The sequence below is a fragment of the Nerophis lumbriciformis genome, linkage group LG03 (assembly GCF_033978685.3).
Source record: "Nerophis lumbriciformis linkage group LG03, RoL_Nlum_v2.1, whole genome shotgun sequence".
Lineage (NCBI taxonomy): Eukaryota > Metazoa > Chordata > Actinopteri > Syngnathiformes > Syngnathidae > Nerophis > Nerophis lumbriciformis.
The window spans coordinates 19,932,501-19,950,082 of NC_084550.2; the positions used below are offsets into that span (position 1 = coordinate 19,932,501).

Below are 17,582 nucleotides of genomic sequence, written 5' to 3' on the forward strand. Positions count from 1 at the left end.
CTTATATATGTTTTTTTCCTTCTTTATTATGCATTTTCGGCAGGTGCGACTTATACTCCGGTGCGACTTATACTCCGAAAAATACGGGTATGTCATTATTTTGACTTAGTAAATATTGACTTACTAAGACAAAATAATGACATACCCGTATTTTTCGGAGTATAAGTCGCACCGGAGTATAAGTCGCACCTGTCAAAATAATGACTTGGTGCGACTTATACTCCGAAAAATACGGGTATGTCATTGTTTTGACTTAGTAAATATTGACTTACTAAGACAAAATAATGACATACCCGTATTTTTCGGAGTATAAGTCGCACCAAGTCATTATTTTGACTTAGTAAATATTGACTTACTAAGACAAAATAATGACATATAGTCATTATTTTGTCTTAGTAAGTCAATATTTACCAAATATTGACTTACTAAGACAAAATAATGACATATAGTCATTATTTTGTCTTAGTAAGTCAATATTTACCAAGTCAAAATAATGACTAAGTCAAATTAATGACTTACTGTAAGTAAGCGTTTGCAATAAGCGTTTGAAAAAAAAGAGTTAAAAGTGGGGCCACATGCTGACATATGCTCAACTCATCATGCTTAATTTATTACAGCATTTGAGAAGCCTGTAGTTGATTTATTATGTAAATGTTATATTTTTATCAACATGTGATAGCAGGGACCCTGCCATTCAAAACTAGGCTGCTACATTACTAATGATTAATGTAACTATAGCTGAAAAAATAGTACAATAGAAATAGGAGAGACTATTCATCCCTGAACACCATGGAGTTCATGTAGGCTTAATGATGCAGTTACATTATTATATCAACTATCAGAGACAGAAACTCTTCATTTAACATAGTGTCCTTTTTTGCTGCTTCAACACAGAAAAGGGTAAAGTGAAATAACTTAGTTGTTAACTGTAGGTCAATAATGCTTGTCTTTCTCTCAGACAGACTGGGCTTTGCTGTCCGTAACACTCACACGCACGCACGCATGCACACACCGCAAAATTAGCTAACGTTACGCTAAAAGCTAATTAGCCTTCACCTCAAGGGGACAAAAACAAACAAACATTTTTTTATTTTTTTTTAAAGACTTTAGTTTAGGCGCTGCAGGAAACCCTGGGTTGTATAAAACAGATCTACTTCCCTCTTAGACACCATCATGGGGCCATGTTTAAATGGAGCCAAACAAAGCCGCCATGAATACAATCTTGCAAAGTGTGTTTAAACACCTGATTTATCCAGAATCAGAGGCAAGACATGCTAAACAACAATGGGTGGTCTCAAAAGCTGATGAATCGCGCTTTTCCATCTGGCAATCTATTGGACGAGTCAGGGTTTGGGGGTTGCCAGAAGAACGGTACATTTTGGACTGCATTGTGCCGAGTGTGAAATTTGGTGGAGAAGGAATTATGGTGTGGGGTTGTTTTTCAGGATTTATCCACAATCAGAGGCAAGACATGCTAAACAACAATGGGTGGTCTCAAAAAGCTGATGAATCGCGCTTTTCCATCTGGCAAATCTGATGGACGAGTCTGGGTTTGGAGGTTTCCAGGAGAACGCTACATTTCGGACCGCATTGTGCCTAGTGTGAAATTTGGTGGAGGAGGAATTATGATGTGGGGTTGTTTTTCAGGATTTATCCACAATCAGAGGCAAGACTCGCTAAACAACAATGGGTGGTCTCAAAAAGCTGATGAATCGCGCTTTTCCATCTGGCAAATCTGATGGACGAGTCTGGGTTTGGAGGTTTCCAGGAGAACGCCACATTTCGGACCGCATTGTGCTGAGTGTGAAATTTGGTGGAGGAGGAATTATGGTGCGGGGTTGTTTTTCAGGATTTATCCACAATCACAGGCAAGATGCGCTAAACAACAACGGGTGGTCTCAAAAAGCTGATGAATCGCGCTATTCCATCTGGCAATCTGATGGACGAGTCTGGGTTTGGAGGTTGCCAGGAGAACGCTACATTTCGGACCGCGTTGTGCCTAGTGTGAAATTTGGTGGAGGAGGAATTATGATGTGGGGTTGTTTTTCAGGATTTATCCACAATCAGAGGCAAGACACGCTAAACAACAATGGGTGGTCTCAAAAGCTGATGAATCGCGCTTTCCCATCTGGCAAATCTGATGGACGAGTCTGGGTTTGGAGGTTGCCAGGAGAACGCTACATTTTGGACCGTGTTGTGCCTAGTGTGAAATTTGGTGGAGGAGGAATTATGATGTGGGGTTGTTTCTCAGGATTTATCCACAATCAGAGGCAAGACATGCTAAACAACAATGCGTGGTCTCAAAAGCTGATGAATCGCGCTTTTCCATCTGGCAATCTGATTGATGAGTCTTGGTTTGGAGGTTTCCAGGAGAACGCTACATTTCGGACCGCATTGTGCCTAGTGTGAAATTTGGTGGAGGAAGAATTATGATGTGGGGTTGTTTTTCAGGATTTATCCACAATCAGAGGCAAGACACGCTAAACAACAATGGGTGGTCTCAAAAAGCTGATGAATCACGCTTTTCTATCTGGCAAATCTGATGGACGAGTCTGGGTTTGGAGGTTGCCAGGAGAACGGTACATTTCGGACCGCGTTGTGCCGAGTGTGAAATTTGGTGGAGAAGGATTTATGGTGTGGGGTTGTTTTTCAGGATTTATCCACAATCAGAGGCAAGACATGCTAAACAAAGACTATAAAAATGGGACCCATTACCTCCCTGCTTGGCACTCAGCATCAAGGGTTGGAATTGGGGGTTAAATCACCAAAAATAATTCCCGGGCGCGGCCACCGCTGCTGCTCACTGCTCCTCTCACCTTCCAGGGGGTGAACAAGGGGATGGGTCAAATGCAGAGGACACATTTCACCACACCAAGTGTGTGTGTGACAATCATTGGTACTTTAACTTTAACTTAACTTAACGGTACATTTCAGACAGCATTGTGCCGAGTGTGAAATTTGGTGGAGGAGGAATTATGGTGCGGGGTTGTTTTTCAGGATTTATCCACAATCAGAGGCAAGACATGCTAAACAACAATGGGTGGTCTCAAAAGACCCTCAGTCCCACCTTTTGGTGTACACAAACGTCAGTTTGGCATTTCAAATGGCAGTAGCTGGTAAATCATAGCCGGCGATTTTGTGGCATTTAAACAACACTGGCGGGATTTTAGATTAGAGATTTAAAATGAGGCACAGGATAATCCCGGAGCTCGAACAGAATTAAATGTAAGGTTAAATCCAAACATTAGAACCTTTTTTGCAAAACAGCAGGGAATTTGGAAAATATGTTCCATTTATTCTTAGGTAAGCTGTTGAAAAGATTAATTTGTTCCCATCATAGCCTAGTTTAGCATGTAAAGTTAAAGTTAAAGTTAAAGTACCAATGATTGTCACACACACACTAGGTGTGGCGAAATTATTCTCTGCATTTGACCCATCACCCTTGATCACCCCCTGGGAGGTGAGGGGAGCAGTGAGCAGCAGCGGTGGCCGCGCCCGGGAATCATTTTTGGTGATTTAACCCCCAATTCCAACCCTTGATGCTGAGTGCCAAGCAGGGAGATAATGGGTCCCATTTTTTTTTATAGTCTTTGGTATGACTCGGCCGGGATTTGAACTCCCAACCTACCGATCTCAGACTGGAGGAACTGAAGGCTGTGGTAATGACATTATGTTTCTACAACTCTTCTTTTTTGTGATAGAGTGATTGGAGCACATACTTGTTGGTCACAAAAAACATTCATGAAGTTTGGTTCTTTTATGAATTTACTATGGGTCTACTGAAAATGTGCTGGGTCAAAAGTATACATACAGCAATGTTAATATTTGCTTACATGTCCCTTGGCAAGTTTCACTGCAATAAGGCACTTTTGGTAGCCATCCACAAGCTTCTGCTTGAATTTTTGACCACTCCTCTTGACAAAATTGGTGCAGTTCAGCTGAATGTGTTGGTTTTCTAACATGGACTTGTTTCTTTAGCATTGTCCACACGTTTAAAGCAGCACTTTGGGAAGGCCATTCTAAAACCTTAATTTTCACCTGATTTAGCCATTCCTTTACCACTTTTGACGTGTGTTTGGGGTCATTGTCCTGTTGTGCCCAAGACCCAACCTCCGGGCTGATGATTTTAGGTTGTCCTGAAGAATTTGGACGTAATCCTCCTTTTTCATTGTCCCATTTACTCTCTGTAAAGCACCAGTTCCATTGGCAGCAAAACAGGCCCAGAGCATAATACTACCACCATGATTGACGGTAGGAATGGTGTTCTTGGGGTTAAAGGTCTCACTTTTTCTCCTACAAACATATTGCTGGGTATTGTGGCCAAACAGCTCAATTTTTGTTTCATAAATTCATAAAAGAACCAAACTTCATGAATGTTTTTTGTGACCAACAATTATGTGTCTATCACAAAAAAATAAGAGATGTAGAAATGATTGGAAACTCAAGACAGCCATGACATTATGTTCTTTACAAGTGTATGTCAATTTTTGACCATGACTGTATCTGTCTGTAAAAAGTATTGTTTGTTTTTACCAATGCTCGAAAAAAATAATGGATAAATAGTTTCACTTTTCTGTTGAGTCATAGTACTTACTCTTAGGGCTGGGCGATATGGCTGAAAACTGTATCACAATATGCGTTTTTTATATTGGTTGAAATCGATACTCATTGATATTTTTATCACCTATGGAAAATATGGAGCTGTCATGTCTGTGTGATCATGTTTTGTTTTAGTCATGTTTCGTTTAGTTATTGGACTCTTTAGTTTCTGGCTTTTCACTCCCTTGTCTTGTTTCCATGATTACCCATTAGTTTCACCTGTTCCACGTTTGGACTCATTGTGCACTCTTGTTTGTCACCATAGCAACCCATTAGTTTTCACCTGTCACGTCACGCACCTGTTTCACGTTTTGAGTCACGCACCTGTTTTCGTTAATCATGTCTGTAGTATTTAAGTTCATTGTTTTCAGTTTGTCTTCCTGGTGACACCCCACATTTATGCTCTGCACATTTCTGACTCTTTTTTCATGTCCATCGTTCACACTGCTCCTTTTTGTCCATGCCAAGTAAGTTTTGTTTATTATTGCCACAGTTAGTGTTTTCTGTTGTTCATAGTTTTTGCCTTTGTGCAAGTATTTGTTTTCATAGCCAAGTTGTTTCTCCGTCACTGTGCGCTTTTCGTTTGTTCTTTTTTTTTGTCCTTTATTAGTGTAAAAAATAAATTATGTACTCTCATTGCCGTCTCGCCCGAGCCAACTTTCCGTTGCCTACTAGAAAAACTAAACCCCAGGACCAAGTCATGACAGGAGCAAAAGAACAAAAATATTAAATGTTAAAAATTTTTTGTTCAAATCTAACGTTCTCTCTGTCATTATGGCAGAAAGAAAATGAAATGTCAACACAACCATGGAAAACAGTCAAACAATCAATGTAAACACAATTCTAAAATCACAATAAACACTTATCAGTAACCTCTTTAAATTAAGGCGCAAAAATAAGTAATATGTAAGAAACGCTTAATAGAGTGTAACAAAATGTGCAAATGTAGACCGAGAATCCTGGGAAGAACAATTTTTGGCAGGTTTACTGCCAGGAAGTTACGTGGTCTGTGTAACATTTATATGGTCTGGTATTTTTATTTAAATATGGTAATTAATTTATAATATGCAGTAATTACTATTTAAATATTATTAGATCATACATCTATTTTTTCGCTTATCTGAGGCTGAGTCGCGGGGGCAGTAGCCTAAGCAGAGAAACACAGGCTTCCCTTTCCCCTGCCACTTTGTTCAGCTACTCCCGGGGGATCCCGAGGCATTTTCCGGCCAACCGGGAGACATAATCTCCTCAACGTGTCCTGGGTCTTCACCATGGCTTCCTACCAGTTCTGTGTTCCCTAAACACAACCAAAAGCTCATGACCATAGGTTAGAATAGGGATGTAAATCGACTGGTAAATTGAAAGCTTTTTTTTTACGGCTCAGCTCCTTATTCACCACGACGGATCGATACAGGGTCCGCATCACTGCAGATGCCGCATAAAATACGTATTTCTGTGGCAGCATCGAAGAAAGTAGTACATGTAAACAAACTACGATAAGTTCAAGGATCGCTGAAATTAGTAGGAAAAAATAGTGCTTGCCAAATACTCTCATCAGTGAAGTATGTTGAACATAAACAGTGGGATTTCTAACAATTAAGAAGGTTTGTGTCATGTTTGTCCTCTGACAGAAACCATAATAAAACAAAAAATATCTATTTTTTCATCTTTTTCCATTTCCACACATTTTTTCAAAAGCTCCAGGGAGCCATTCGGGCGACGCTTCTGGCCTTTCCTTTTAACAACCCTCAGTAAACGTTTGGGAACTGAGGAGACCAATTTTTGAAGCTTTTCAGGTGGAATTCTTTCCCATTCTTGCTTGATGTACAGCTTAAGTTGTTCAACAGTCTGTTGTGGTATTTTACACTTCATAATGCGCCAAACATTTTCAATGGGAGACAGGTCTGGACTACAGTCCAGTCTAGTACCCGCACTCTTTTACTACGAAGCATCAAAAAGCATCAGTGTGTAAAGGATATCACCACATGGGCTCAGGAACACTTCAGAAAACCACTGTCAGTAACTACAGTTGGTCGCTACATCTGTAAGTGCAAGTTAAAACTCTACTATGCAAAGCGAAAGCCATTTATCAACAACACCCAGAAACGCCGCTGGCTTCGCTGGGCCCGAGCTCATCTAAGATGGACTGATGCAAAGTGAAAAAGTGTTCTGACGACATTTCAAATTGTTTTTGGAAACTGTGGATGTCGTGTCCTCCGGACCAAAGAGGAAAAGAACCATCCGGATTGTTATAGGCGCAAAGTTGAAAAGCCAGCATCTGTGATGGTATGAGGGTGTATTAGTGCCCAAGGTATGGGTAACTAACACCAGTGTTTTTCAACCTTTTTTCAGCCAAGGCACATTTTTTTCATAAAACAAATATGGAGGCACACCATCAGCAGAAAAGGTTAAAAAAGGAAACTCTACCAGGTTGTCGTTCCTTATTTTGAGTTTGTTGTTGTTTCCTGTGTGTAGTGCTTTAGTTCCTGTCTTGCGCTGTTATTTTGGTGACCCTTCCTGTTCTGTTGGTGTTCTCCTGTAGCAGCTCCACGCCTTCCTTTGAGTGCTATTGCCCGCACCTGCTTTGTTTTCGCAATCGGGACTATTTAAGTTGTGTGTACGCTATCCGTCTTTGTGGGGACATTGTTGATTGTCATGTCATGTACGGATGTACTCTGCTCCACACGCTGTAAGTTTTTGCTGTCGTCCAGCATTCTGTTTTTGTTTCCTTTGTAGCCAGTTCAGTTTTACTTTTGTTTTGCCTAGCCATCCCTATGCTTCAGTGCCTTTTCCGAGCGGGACTTGCCTTTTGTTAATTTTTGGTTTAAGTGTTACATACCTTTTTACCTGCACGCTGTCTCCCGCTGTGCTCTGCATATCGGGATCACGACAAACCATCCTCGACGCATTCCGACTTCTACAAAGCAATGAACTAACTGCTGCCACCTACTGATATGGAGTATTACATGGTTACACTGCCAAGCTCTACACAGCACAGGCACTAGACAACGGCACATTATTATGATTATTGATTTGCAAAAAAATATTTTTTGGACCAATTAGGTGAAGTTGCATAATTTCCCACGGCACACCAGACAATATTAGAGATGTCCGATAATGGCTTTTTTACCGATATCTGATATTCCGATATTGTCCAACTCTTAATTAACGATACCGATATATACAGTTGTGGAATTAACACATTATTATGCCTAATTTTGTTGTGATGCCCCGCTGGATGCATTAAACAATGTAACAAGGCTTTCCAAAATAAATCAACTCAAGTTATGGAAAAAAATGCCAACATGGCACTGCCATATTTATTATTGAAGTCACAAAGTGCATTATTTTTTTTAACATGCCTCAAAACAGCAGCTTGGAATTTGGGACATGCTCTCTCTGAGAGAGCATGAGGAGGTTAAGGTGGGCGGGGTTGGGGGGGTTGGTAGCGGGGGGTGTATATTGTAGCGTCCTGGAAGAGTTAGTGCTGCAAGGGGTTCTGGGTATTTGTTCTGCTGTGTTTATGTTGTGTTACGGTGCGGATGTTCTCCCGAAATGTGTTAGTCATTCTTATTTGGTGTGGGTTCACAGTGTGGCGCATATTTGTAACAGTGTTAAAGTTGTTTATACGGCCACCCTCAGTGTGACCTGTATGGCTGTTGACCAAGTATGCCTTGCATTAACACTTGTGTGTGTGAAAAGCCGTAGATATTATGTGACTGGGCCGGCACGCAAAGGCAGTGCCTTTAAGGTTTATTGGCGCTCTGTACTTCTCCCTATGTCCGTGTACTACTCCCTACAGCGGCGTTTTAAAAAGTCATACATTTTACTTTTCGAAACCGATACCGATAAATTCCGATATTACATATTAAAGCATTTATCGGCCGATAATATCGGCAGTCCGATATTATCGGACATCTCTAGACAATATCTCACGGCACAGTGGTTGGAAAAACACTGAAGGCACCATTAATGTCGAAAGGTACATACAGGTTTTGGAGCAACATATGTTGCCATCCAAGCAATGTTTTTTTCATGGACGCCCCTGCTTATTTCAGCAAGACGATGCCAAGCCACATTTTGCATGTGTTACAACAGCGTGGCTTCATAGTAAAAGAGTGCGGGTACTAGACTGGCCTGCCTGTAGTCCAGACCTGTCTCCCATTGAAAATGTGTGGCGCATTATGAAGCCTAAAATACCACAACGGAGACCCCCGGACTGTTGAACAACTTAAGCTGTACATCAAGCAAGAATGGGAAAGAATTCCACCTGAGAAGCTTCAAAAATGTGTCTCCTCAGTTCCCAAAGGTTTACTGAGTGTTGTTAAAAGGAAAGGCCATGTCACACAGTGGTGAAAATGCCCATGTGCCAACTTTTTTGACTCACTGCTGATTTATTGTTACAGTATTAGTACACTGCAAAAACAGAAATCTAAGTAAGATTAAATATCTCAAATAAGGGTGATATTTGCTTATTTTCTGTCTGATAAGATAATTCTTCTCACTAAGCAGATTGTATGTTAGTGTTTTACTTGTTTTAAGGGTTTTGGTCCTAAATTATCTCAGTAAGATATTACAAAATAGAATATCAACTGATGCAAAGCTGTGTCATCAACACTCACAAGTATAAAACTACTTTTTTTAAAGTAATCATTTCTTACTTCAAGCATGAAAAAAAAAATCATGATGCCGAGCGCATATCATTATGTCAAGATAACAGCACTAGCATTTGCTTAATTTAAGAATATTTTTCAACATATTACATACTTGCCAACCTTGAGACCTCCGATTTCGGGAGGTGGGGGGTGGGGGCTAGTTCGGGGGTGGGGAGGGGCGTGGTTGGGGGCGTGGTTAAGAGGGGAGGAGTATATTGACAGCTAGAATTCACCAAGTCAAGTATTTCATACATACATACATACATATATATATATATATATATATATATATATATATATATATATATATATATGTAGATATCTACATCCTGAAAATATGCAAACAAAACTGTGTTTAGATAATTGATACTTCAAACTTGCATAAATAAATCTTAAGGAATATAACATAACTTGGCTTTTGAGAGTTTCAAAATGTAATGAATAAAATGCTAAAGTTGTTGATAAACAAGCAATTATTTTAATAATTAAATATGGTCATTTTAAATGAATTATTATCCATCCATCCATTTTCTACCGCTTATTCCCTTTTGGGGTTGCGGGGGGCGCTGGAGCCTATCTCAGCTACAATCGGGCGGAAGGCGGGGTACACCTTGGACAAGTCGCCACCTCATCGCAGAATTATTATGATAATTTAAAATCAATTATTTGAAATATGTTTATTTTAGTGTATAATTCTATGGCTGGATGTAATAAGGAGTCACGAAAAAATACAAATAAAAATACAATTAATTTTGATGTTTTTAGCAAAATATAGTAAAAATGTATTTAGTTGTTTTTTTTTTAAATTAATAAATATATTTATTTTTAGGTAAAATAAACATAATAATACAATTTATCTCTAGTCTGGATGATTTAGTTCTTGTCACCCTGTTGTCCTTCCGTCACGAAAAAAGGCTGTCCTCACTCAAGTCCGCATGGAGCTGGAGGGGGCGTGGCTTCCAGCTCCGGCTGAAAATCGGGAGGTTTTCGAGAGAATATTTGTCCCGGGAGTTTTTCGGGAGAGGCGCTGAATTTCGGGAGTCTCCCGGAAAATTCGGGAGGGTTGGCAAGTATGACATATTAAGCAAAAAGGTCTCTTTTTTTTTCTACCAAGAAAAGTGCACTTGTTATTAGTGACAATATACTTATTTTAAGGTATTTTTGGGTTCATTGAGGTTAGCCAATTTTACTTTTTTTGGAAAGTCTTGACAAGCCGAATTTTCTTGTTCTATTGGCAGATAATTTTGCTTAGTTCAAATAAAATACCCCTATTTTTTTTTTTTTTTTCTTGTTTTTGAACACTGACTTTTTGCAGTGTAGGATAGATTAACATATGTACACCAACAATGTTGCAAACCTGCTGACAGTTTCCTGAAAAAAAAGGGAAAAGGTATTTCTTAAAGGGTTGATCAGTGTGCATGTGTCAGCCTTGTTTTGCCTCCCAGCTATAAATATGTTCTCTCAGTTCCTCCGGCTATTTAAAGACACTTAGAAACAGATGGTTCGAGCAGCCGGGTACAGGTTTTGTGAGCCTACCAAATGTTTTGGCATTCCGACTCTCTTGGCTCAGCTCCCACCATGCACCTGTCCATCTGGGACAAAGAACATGACTCGAAGTCTTCTCACCAAGTCATCATCTGCTTTTTCCAAATAAGATAAAAAAATATTGTCCAATCAAATATCGTTTATGTTTCCCCGTCTTCGACACTCTCATTTTCTCTCTTGGCGCCTTCTCTTTTGTGCAGGCTCAAGACAAAAGGAAAGCCCTGGAGGAGACCAAGTCCTACACCACTCAGTCTCTGGCCAGCGTGGCTTACCAAATCAATGCCTTAGCCAACAATGTGCTCCAGCTACTGGACATTCAGGCCTCGCAACTACGACGCATGGAGTCCTCCATCAACCACATCTCCCAGGTACATACACCACACCCTCTAACGTCTGTCCTTACGAGCAGTAAAAGACACTTAGGACCTTTTTGAAACCCTCATCATCATTCAACACATTCAATAGGATATAATAGGAACATAATGTCATGGCTGTCTTGAGTTTCCAATCATTTCTTATTTTTTTGTGATAGAGTGATTGGAGCACATACTTGTTGGTCACAAAAAACAATTTATTATGGGTCTACTGAAAATGTGAGCAAATCTGCTGGGTCAAAAGTATACATACAGCAATGTTAAAGGCCTACTGAAATGCGATTTTCTTATTTACACGGGGATAGCAGGTCCATTCTATGTGTCATACTTGATCATTTCGCGATATTGCTATATTTTTGCTGAAAGGATTTAGTAGAGAACATCGACGATAAAGTTCGCAACTTTTGGTCGCTAAAAAAAAAGCCTTGCCTGTACCGGAAGTAGCAGATGAGTAGCGTGACGTCACAGGTTGTGGAGCTCCTCACATCTGCACATTGTTTACAATCATGGCCACCAGCAGCGAGAGCGATTCGGACAGAGAAAGCGACGATTTCCCCATTAATTTGAGTGAGGATGAAAGATTTGTGGATGAGGAAAGTGAGAGTGAAGGACTAGAGGGCAATGGGAGCGATTCAGATAGGGAAGATGCTGTGAGAGGCGGGTGGGACCTGATATTCAGCCGGGAATGACCAAAACAGTAAATAAACACAATACATATATATACTCTATTAGCCACAACACAACCAGGCTTATATTTAATATGCCACAAATTAATCCCGCATAACAAACACCTCCCTCCTCCCGTCCATATAACCCGCCAATACAACTCAAACACCTGCACAACACACTCAATCCCACAGCCCAAAGTACCGTTCACCTCCCCAAAGTTCATACAGCACATATATTTCCCCAAAGTCCCCAAAGTTACGTATGTGAGACTTTTTGAAACTTTTATTAGTAGGTTGCACAGTGAAGTACATATTCCATACAATTGACCACTAAATGGTAACACCCGAATAAGTTTTCAACTTGTTTAAGTCATGATACAGATATATACTATCATATATACTATCATCATAATACAGTCATCACACAAGATAATCATCAGGGTGTATACATTGAATTATTTACGTGACATGCACATAGCGGCACGCACGTACGGGCAAGCGATCAAATGTTTGGAAGCGTACTCACGGTACCGTGTCTGCGTATCCAACTCAAAGTCCTGCTGGTAAGAGTCTCTGTTGTCCCAGTTCTCCACAGGCCAATGGTAAAGCTTGACTGTCATCTTCCGGGAATGTAAACAATGAAACACCGGCTGTGTTTGTGTTGCTGCAGTCGGCCGCAATACACCGCTTCCCACCTACAGCTTTCTTCTTTGCTGTCTTTATTGTTCATTGAACAAATTGCAAAAGATTCACCAACACAGATGTCCAGAATACTGTGGAATTTTATGTCAATAATAGCTGGCCACCATGCTGTCTCAAAATGTCCTCCACAATCCGTGACGTCACGCGCTGACGTCATCATACCGAGACGTTTTCAGCAGGATATTTCGCGCAAAATTTAAAATTGCACTTTAGTAAGCTAATGGCATGTGTTCCAATGTTAAGATTTCATCATTGATATATAAACTATCAGACTGCGTGGTTGGTAGTAGTGGGTTTCAGTAGGCCTTTAATATTTGCTTACATGTCCCTTGGCAAGTTTCACTGCAATAGGGCGCTTTTGGTAGCCATCCACAAGCTTCTGCTTGAATTTTAGACCATTCCTCTTGACAAAATTGGTGCAGTTCAGCTAAATGTGTTGGTTTTCTGACACAGACTTGTTTCTTCAGCATTGTCCACACGTTTTAAGTCAGGACTTTGGGAAGGCCATTCTAAAACCTTAATTCTAGCCTGATTTAGCCATTCCTTTACCACTTTTGACGTGTGTTTGGGGTCATTGTCCTGCTGGAACACCCAACTGCGCCCAAGACCCAACCTCTGGGCTGATGTTTTTAGGTTGTCCTGAAGAATTTGAAGGTAATCCTCCTTTTTCATTGTCCCATTTACTCTCTGTAAAGCACCAGTTCCATTGGCAGCAAAACAAGCCCAGAGCATAATACTACCACCACCATGCTTGACGGTAGGAATTGGTGTTCCTGGGATTAAAGGCCTCACCTTTTCTCCTCCAAGCATATTGCTGGGTACTGTGACCAAACAGCTCAATTTTTGTTTTATCTGACATCACATGGACAAAGATAAGACCTTCTGGAGGAAAGTTCTGTGGTCAGATGAAACAAAAATGGAGCTGTTTGGCCACAATACCCAGCAATATGTTTGGAGGAGAAAAGGTGAGGCCTTTAATCCCAGGAACACCATACCTACCGTCAAGCATGTTGGTGGTAGTTTTATGCTCTGGGTCTGTTTTGCTGCCAATGGAACTGGTGCTTTAAATGGGACAATGAAAAAGGAGAATTACCTCCAAATTCTTCAGGACAACCTAAAATCATCAGGCTGGAGAGCCTGGAGAGCACTACTTGGCTGCAACCAGCAGAGGCACTGTTTGAGCAACATTTTGTGTTGGCCCTGCGATGAGGTGGCGACTTGTCCAGGTGTACAATGCCTTCCCCTGAATGCCACTGGGATAGGCTCCAGTCCCCCGCGACCCCGAGAGGAATAAGCAGTAGAAAATGAATGGATGTATGGATATTCTGCTCAGTGCAACACTGTTATCAGGAGTTCAATGGAACTTCGGGGAAAAACCTTGGTCTGGAAATACAAAGAATACAAACCCCACAACCAGTGAAGTTGGCACGTTGTGTAAATGGTAAATAAAAACAGAATACAATGATTTGCAAATCCTTTTCAACATATATGCAATTGAATAGACTGCAAAGACAGGATATTTATCGTTCGAACTGGAAAACGTTGTTATTTTTTGCAAATATTAGATCATTTGGAATTTGAGCTTGTAACATGTTTCAAAAAAGCTGGCACAAGTGGCAAAAAAAGACAGTTGAGGAATGCTCATCAAACACTTATTTGGAACATCCCACAGGTGAACAGGCTCATTGGGAACGGGTGGGTGCCATGATTGGGTATAAAAGCTGCTTCCATGAAATGCTCAGTCATTCACAAACAAGGATGGGGCGAGGGTCACCACTTTGTGAACAAATGCATGAGCAAATTGTTGAACAGTTTAAGAACAACGTTTCTCAAGGAGCTATTGCAAGGAATTTAGGGATTTCACCATCTACAGTCTGTAATATCATCAAAAAGTTCAGAGAATCTGAATAAATCACTGCACGTAACATTAAATGCTCGTGACCTTGGATCCCTCAGGTGGTACTGCATCAAAAACCGACATCAGTGTGTAAAGGATATCACCACATGGACTCAGGAACACTTCAGAAAACCACTGTCAGTAACTAGAGTTGGTCGCTACATCTGTAAGTGCAACTTTAAACTCTACTGTGCAAAGTGAAAGCCATTTATCAACAACACCCAGAAACGTCGCCGGCTTCGCTGGGCTCAAGCTCATCGAAGATGGACTGATGCAAAGTGGAAAAGTGTTCTGTGGTCTGACGAGTCCACATTTCAAATTGTTTTTGGAAACTGTGGACGTTTTGGAAAAAAACCATCCAGATTGTTATAGACGCAAAGTTGAAAAGCCAGCATCTGTGATGGTATGGGGGTGTATTAGTGCCCAAGACATAGGTAACTTACACATCTGTGAAGGCACCATTAATGCTGAAAGGTACATACAGGTTTTGGAGCAACATATGTTGCCATCCAAGCAACGTTATCATGGGCGCCCCTGCTTATTTCAGCAAGACATTGCCAAGCCACGTGTTAGAACAGCATGGCTTCATAGTAAAAGAGTGCGGGTACTAGACTGGCCTGCCTGTAGTCCAGACCTGTCTCCCATTGAAAATGTGTGGCGCATTATGAAGCCTTAAATACCACAAAGGAGACCCCCGGACTGTTGAACAACTTAAGCTGTACATCAAGCAAGAATGGGAAAGAATTCCACATGAAAAGCTTCAAAAATTGGTCCCCGCAGTTCCCAAACGTTTACTGAGTGTTGTTAAAAGGAAAGGCCATGTAACACAGTGGTGAAAATGCCCCTGTGTCAACTTTGAGTTAATGATTATTTGCAAAAAAATAAAATAAAGTTTCTCAGTTCAAACATTAAATATCTTGTCTTTGCAGTCTATTCAATTGAATATAAGTTGAAAAGGATTTGCAAATCATTGTATTCTTTTTTTATTTACCATTTACACAACGTGCCATCTTCACTGGTACTGGTCTAATGTAATTTGGTACTTAAATGCATCACTCACCTAAGCTCCTTCATGTATATGCGATTTCAAACGGCTTACGTCGGCACAATTCTGTTTCCTTTTCCTTCATTGTCTGCCAACATTACCGCCACCTGTTAATTATTCACAGTTCAGCTTCCATGTACAGAAACCGGCCAGGCGCTCCATTCAACCACAGCATTAAGTCCAGACACGGAGTCTGTGCACGTAAATACTGCGCTGCATGCTGCGAATACAGAAAGGGTATCCATCATGCAAAGGGCTGTCAAACAGCCACAGCCCCGGTCACTCTTTCTTCATCAGTGTTCCTTTATTTCGTTCTTTTTTCCTCTCTCTGGCTATGCTCCATGAGGTTGTGCACCCTGCCTGTCAACCAGTGAATGTCCCCTCCCTGTGTGCCTCATTAAGCCCGTCAGAGATGGAGTGAAATCCCAACACAGGCACCCTCGCCTGGTGGAGCATTTTCAACTCCCGCTTTACTCCACAAGCTTGAGGACGTTTGATGCGCTCTAATAAAGCATTGTCACTCTTATTCCTGATATTTTCACTATGCCTTTAAAAGAGAGCTATTTACAAACACCGATGCATAGCAAAGTCACTCAGGGTTCCCTTGGAGTCGATTAGTTTTTTTCCCTCACTTACTTCAATAGTCTTTCAGTCACATCTAATTCAGCTTTGTCACTGGAGGCACTCACTTGGCCGCATACTTGCCAACCCTCCCGGATTTTCCGGGAGACTCCCGAAATTCAGCGCCTCTCCCGAAAACCTCCCGGGACAAATTTTCTCCCGAAATTCAGGCCCACAACATAAACAGCATACCTGCCCAATAACGTTATAACTGTAGAATGATGGAGGGCGAGTTCTTGGTTTCTTATGTGGGTTTATTGTTAGGCAGTTTCATTAACGTCCTCCTAGCGCGGCAACAACATACAACAACAGCAGTCACGTTTTTGTATACCGTAAAGCAGTTCGTCTGCCGTAAACAGCAATGTTGTGACACTCTTAAACAGGACAATACTGCCATCTAGTGCATTTGATGAAAGCACTTTTGTGCGTGCCACACAGAATGCATCATCATGTTCAGCATGGTTCGAAAAATAGTGACAGAGAATAGAACAAGGATGGACAATTCAACCCTTAACTCAACAATGAGTAGATGAGTGTTATGTGTGTGTATATGTGTAAATAAATGAACACTGAAATTCAAGTATTTCTCTTATTTATTATATATATATATATATATATATATATATATATATATATATATATATATATATATATATATATATATATATATATATATATAATAATGTCATCATGTTCAGCATGGTTCGAAAAATAGTGACAGAGAATAGAACAAGGATGGACAATTCAACCCTTAACTCAACAATGAGTAGATGAGTGTTATGTGTGTGTATATGTGTAAATAAATGAACACTGAAATTCAAGTATTTCTCTTATTTATTATATATATATATATATATATATATATATATATATATATATATATAATAAAATAAGTAGTACAAGTATTTATTTTATATATATATATATATATATATATATATATATAATAAAATAAATATATATATAATAAAATACACACATATATATATACATACGTATATATATATATATATATATATATATATATATATATACGTATATATATATATATATATATATATATATATATATATATATATATAGCTAGATTTCACTGAACGTCAAGTATTTCTTATATATATATATATCTATGAAAAACTTGACTTTGTGAATTCTAGCTGTAAATATACTCCTCCCCTTTTGGCCACGCCCCCAACCACGCCCCTGTCCCACCCCTACCACGCCCACCCCCACCCCACTCCCCCCACCTCCCGAAATCGGAGGTCTCAAGGTTGGCAAGTATGCTTGGCCGTCATGGAAAAACACAGCTAATATAAACTGTGCAATGTGCCAGTAAATCAAGCTAAATGGTCAAAACAGAGAAGCCGTGGGAATAGTCTACACCAGGGGTGTCAAACTCATTTTAAATCGGGGGCCACATGGAGAAAAACTACTCCCAAGTGGGCCGGACTGGAAAAATCACGGCACGATAACTTA

The 17,582-nt window shown here is 40.2% G+C and overlaps 1 protein-coding gene across 6 annotated transcripts in view; it reads left to right on the plus strand.

Moving 5' to 3' along the window:
* Window positions 1-17,582, plus strand: part of LOC133580634 (abl interactor 1-like) — a 114,106-nt gene that overhangs the window by 10,425 nt on the left and 86,099 nt on the right. For all 6 annotated transcript variants that reach the window (XR_009812226.1, XR_009812227.1, XR_009812228.1 and 3 more), the window contains exon 2: window positions 11,000-11,167. Coding sequence is in view for 1 of the 6 variants with exons in the window: in XM_061934874.1 (XP_061790858.1) it covers window positions 11,000-11,167 (168 nt within the window). In the remaining 5 variants the exon portion in view is untranslated. The remainder of the gene's footprint in view (window positions 1-10,999; window positions 11,168-17,582) is intronic.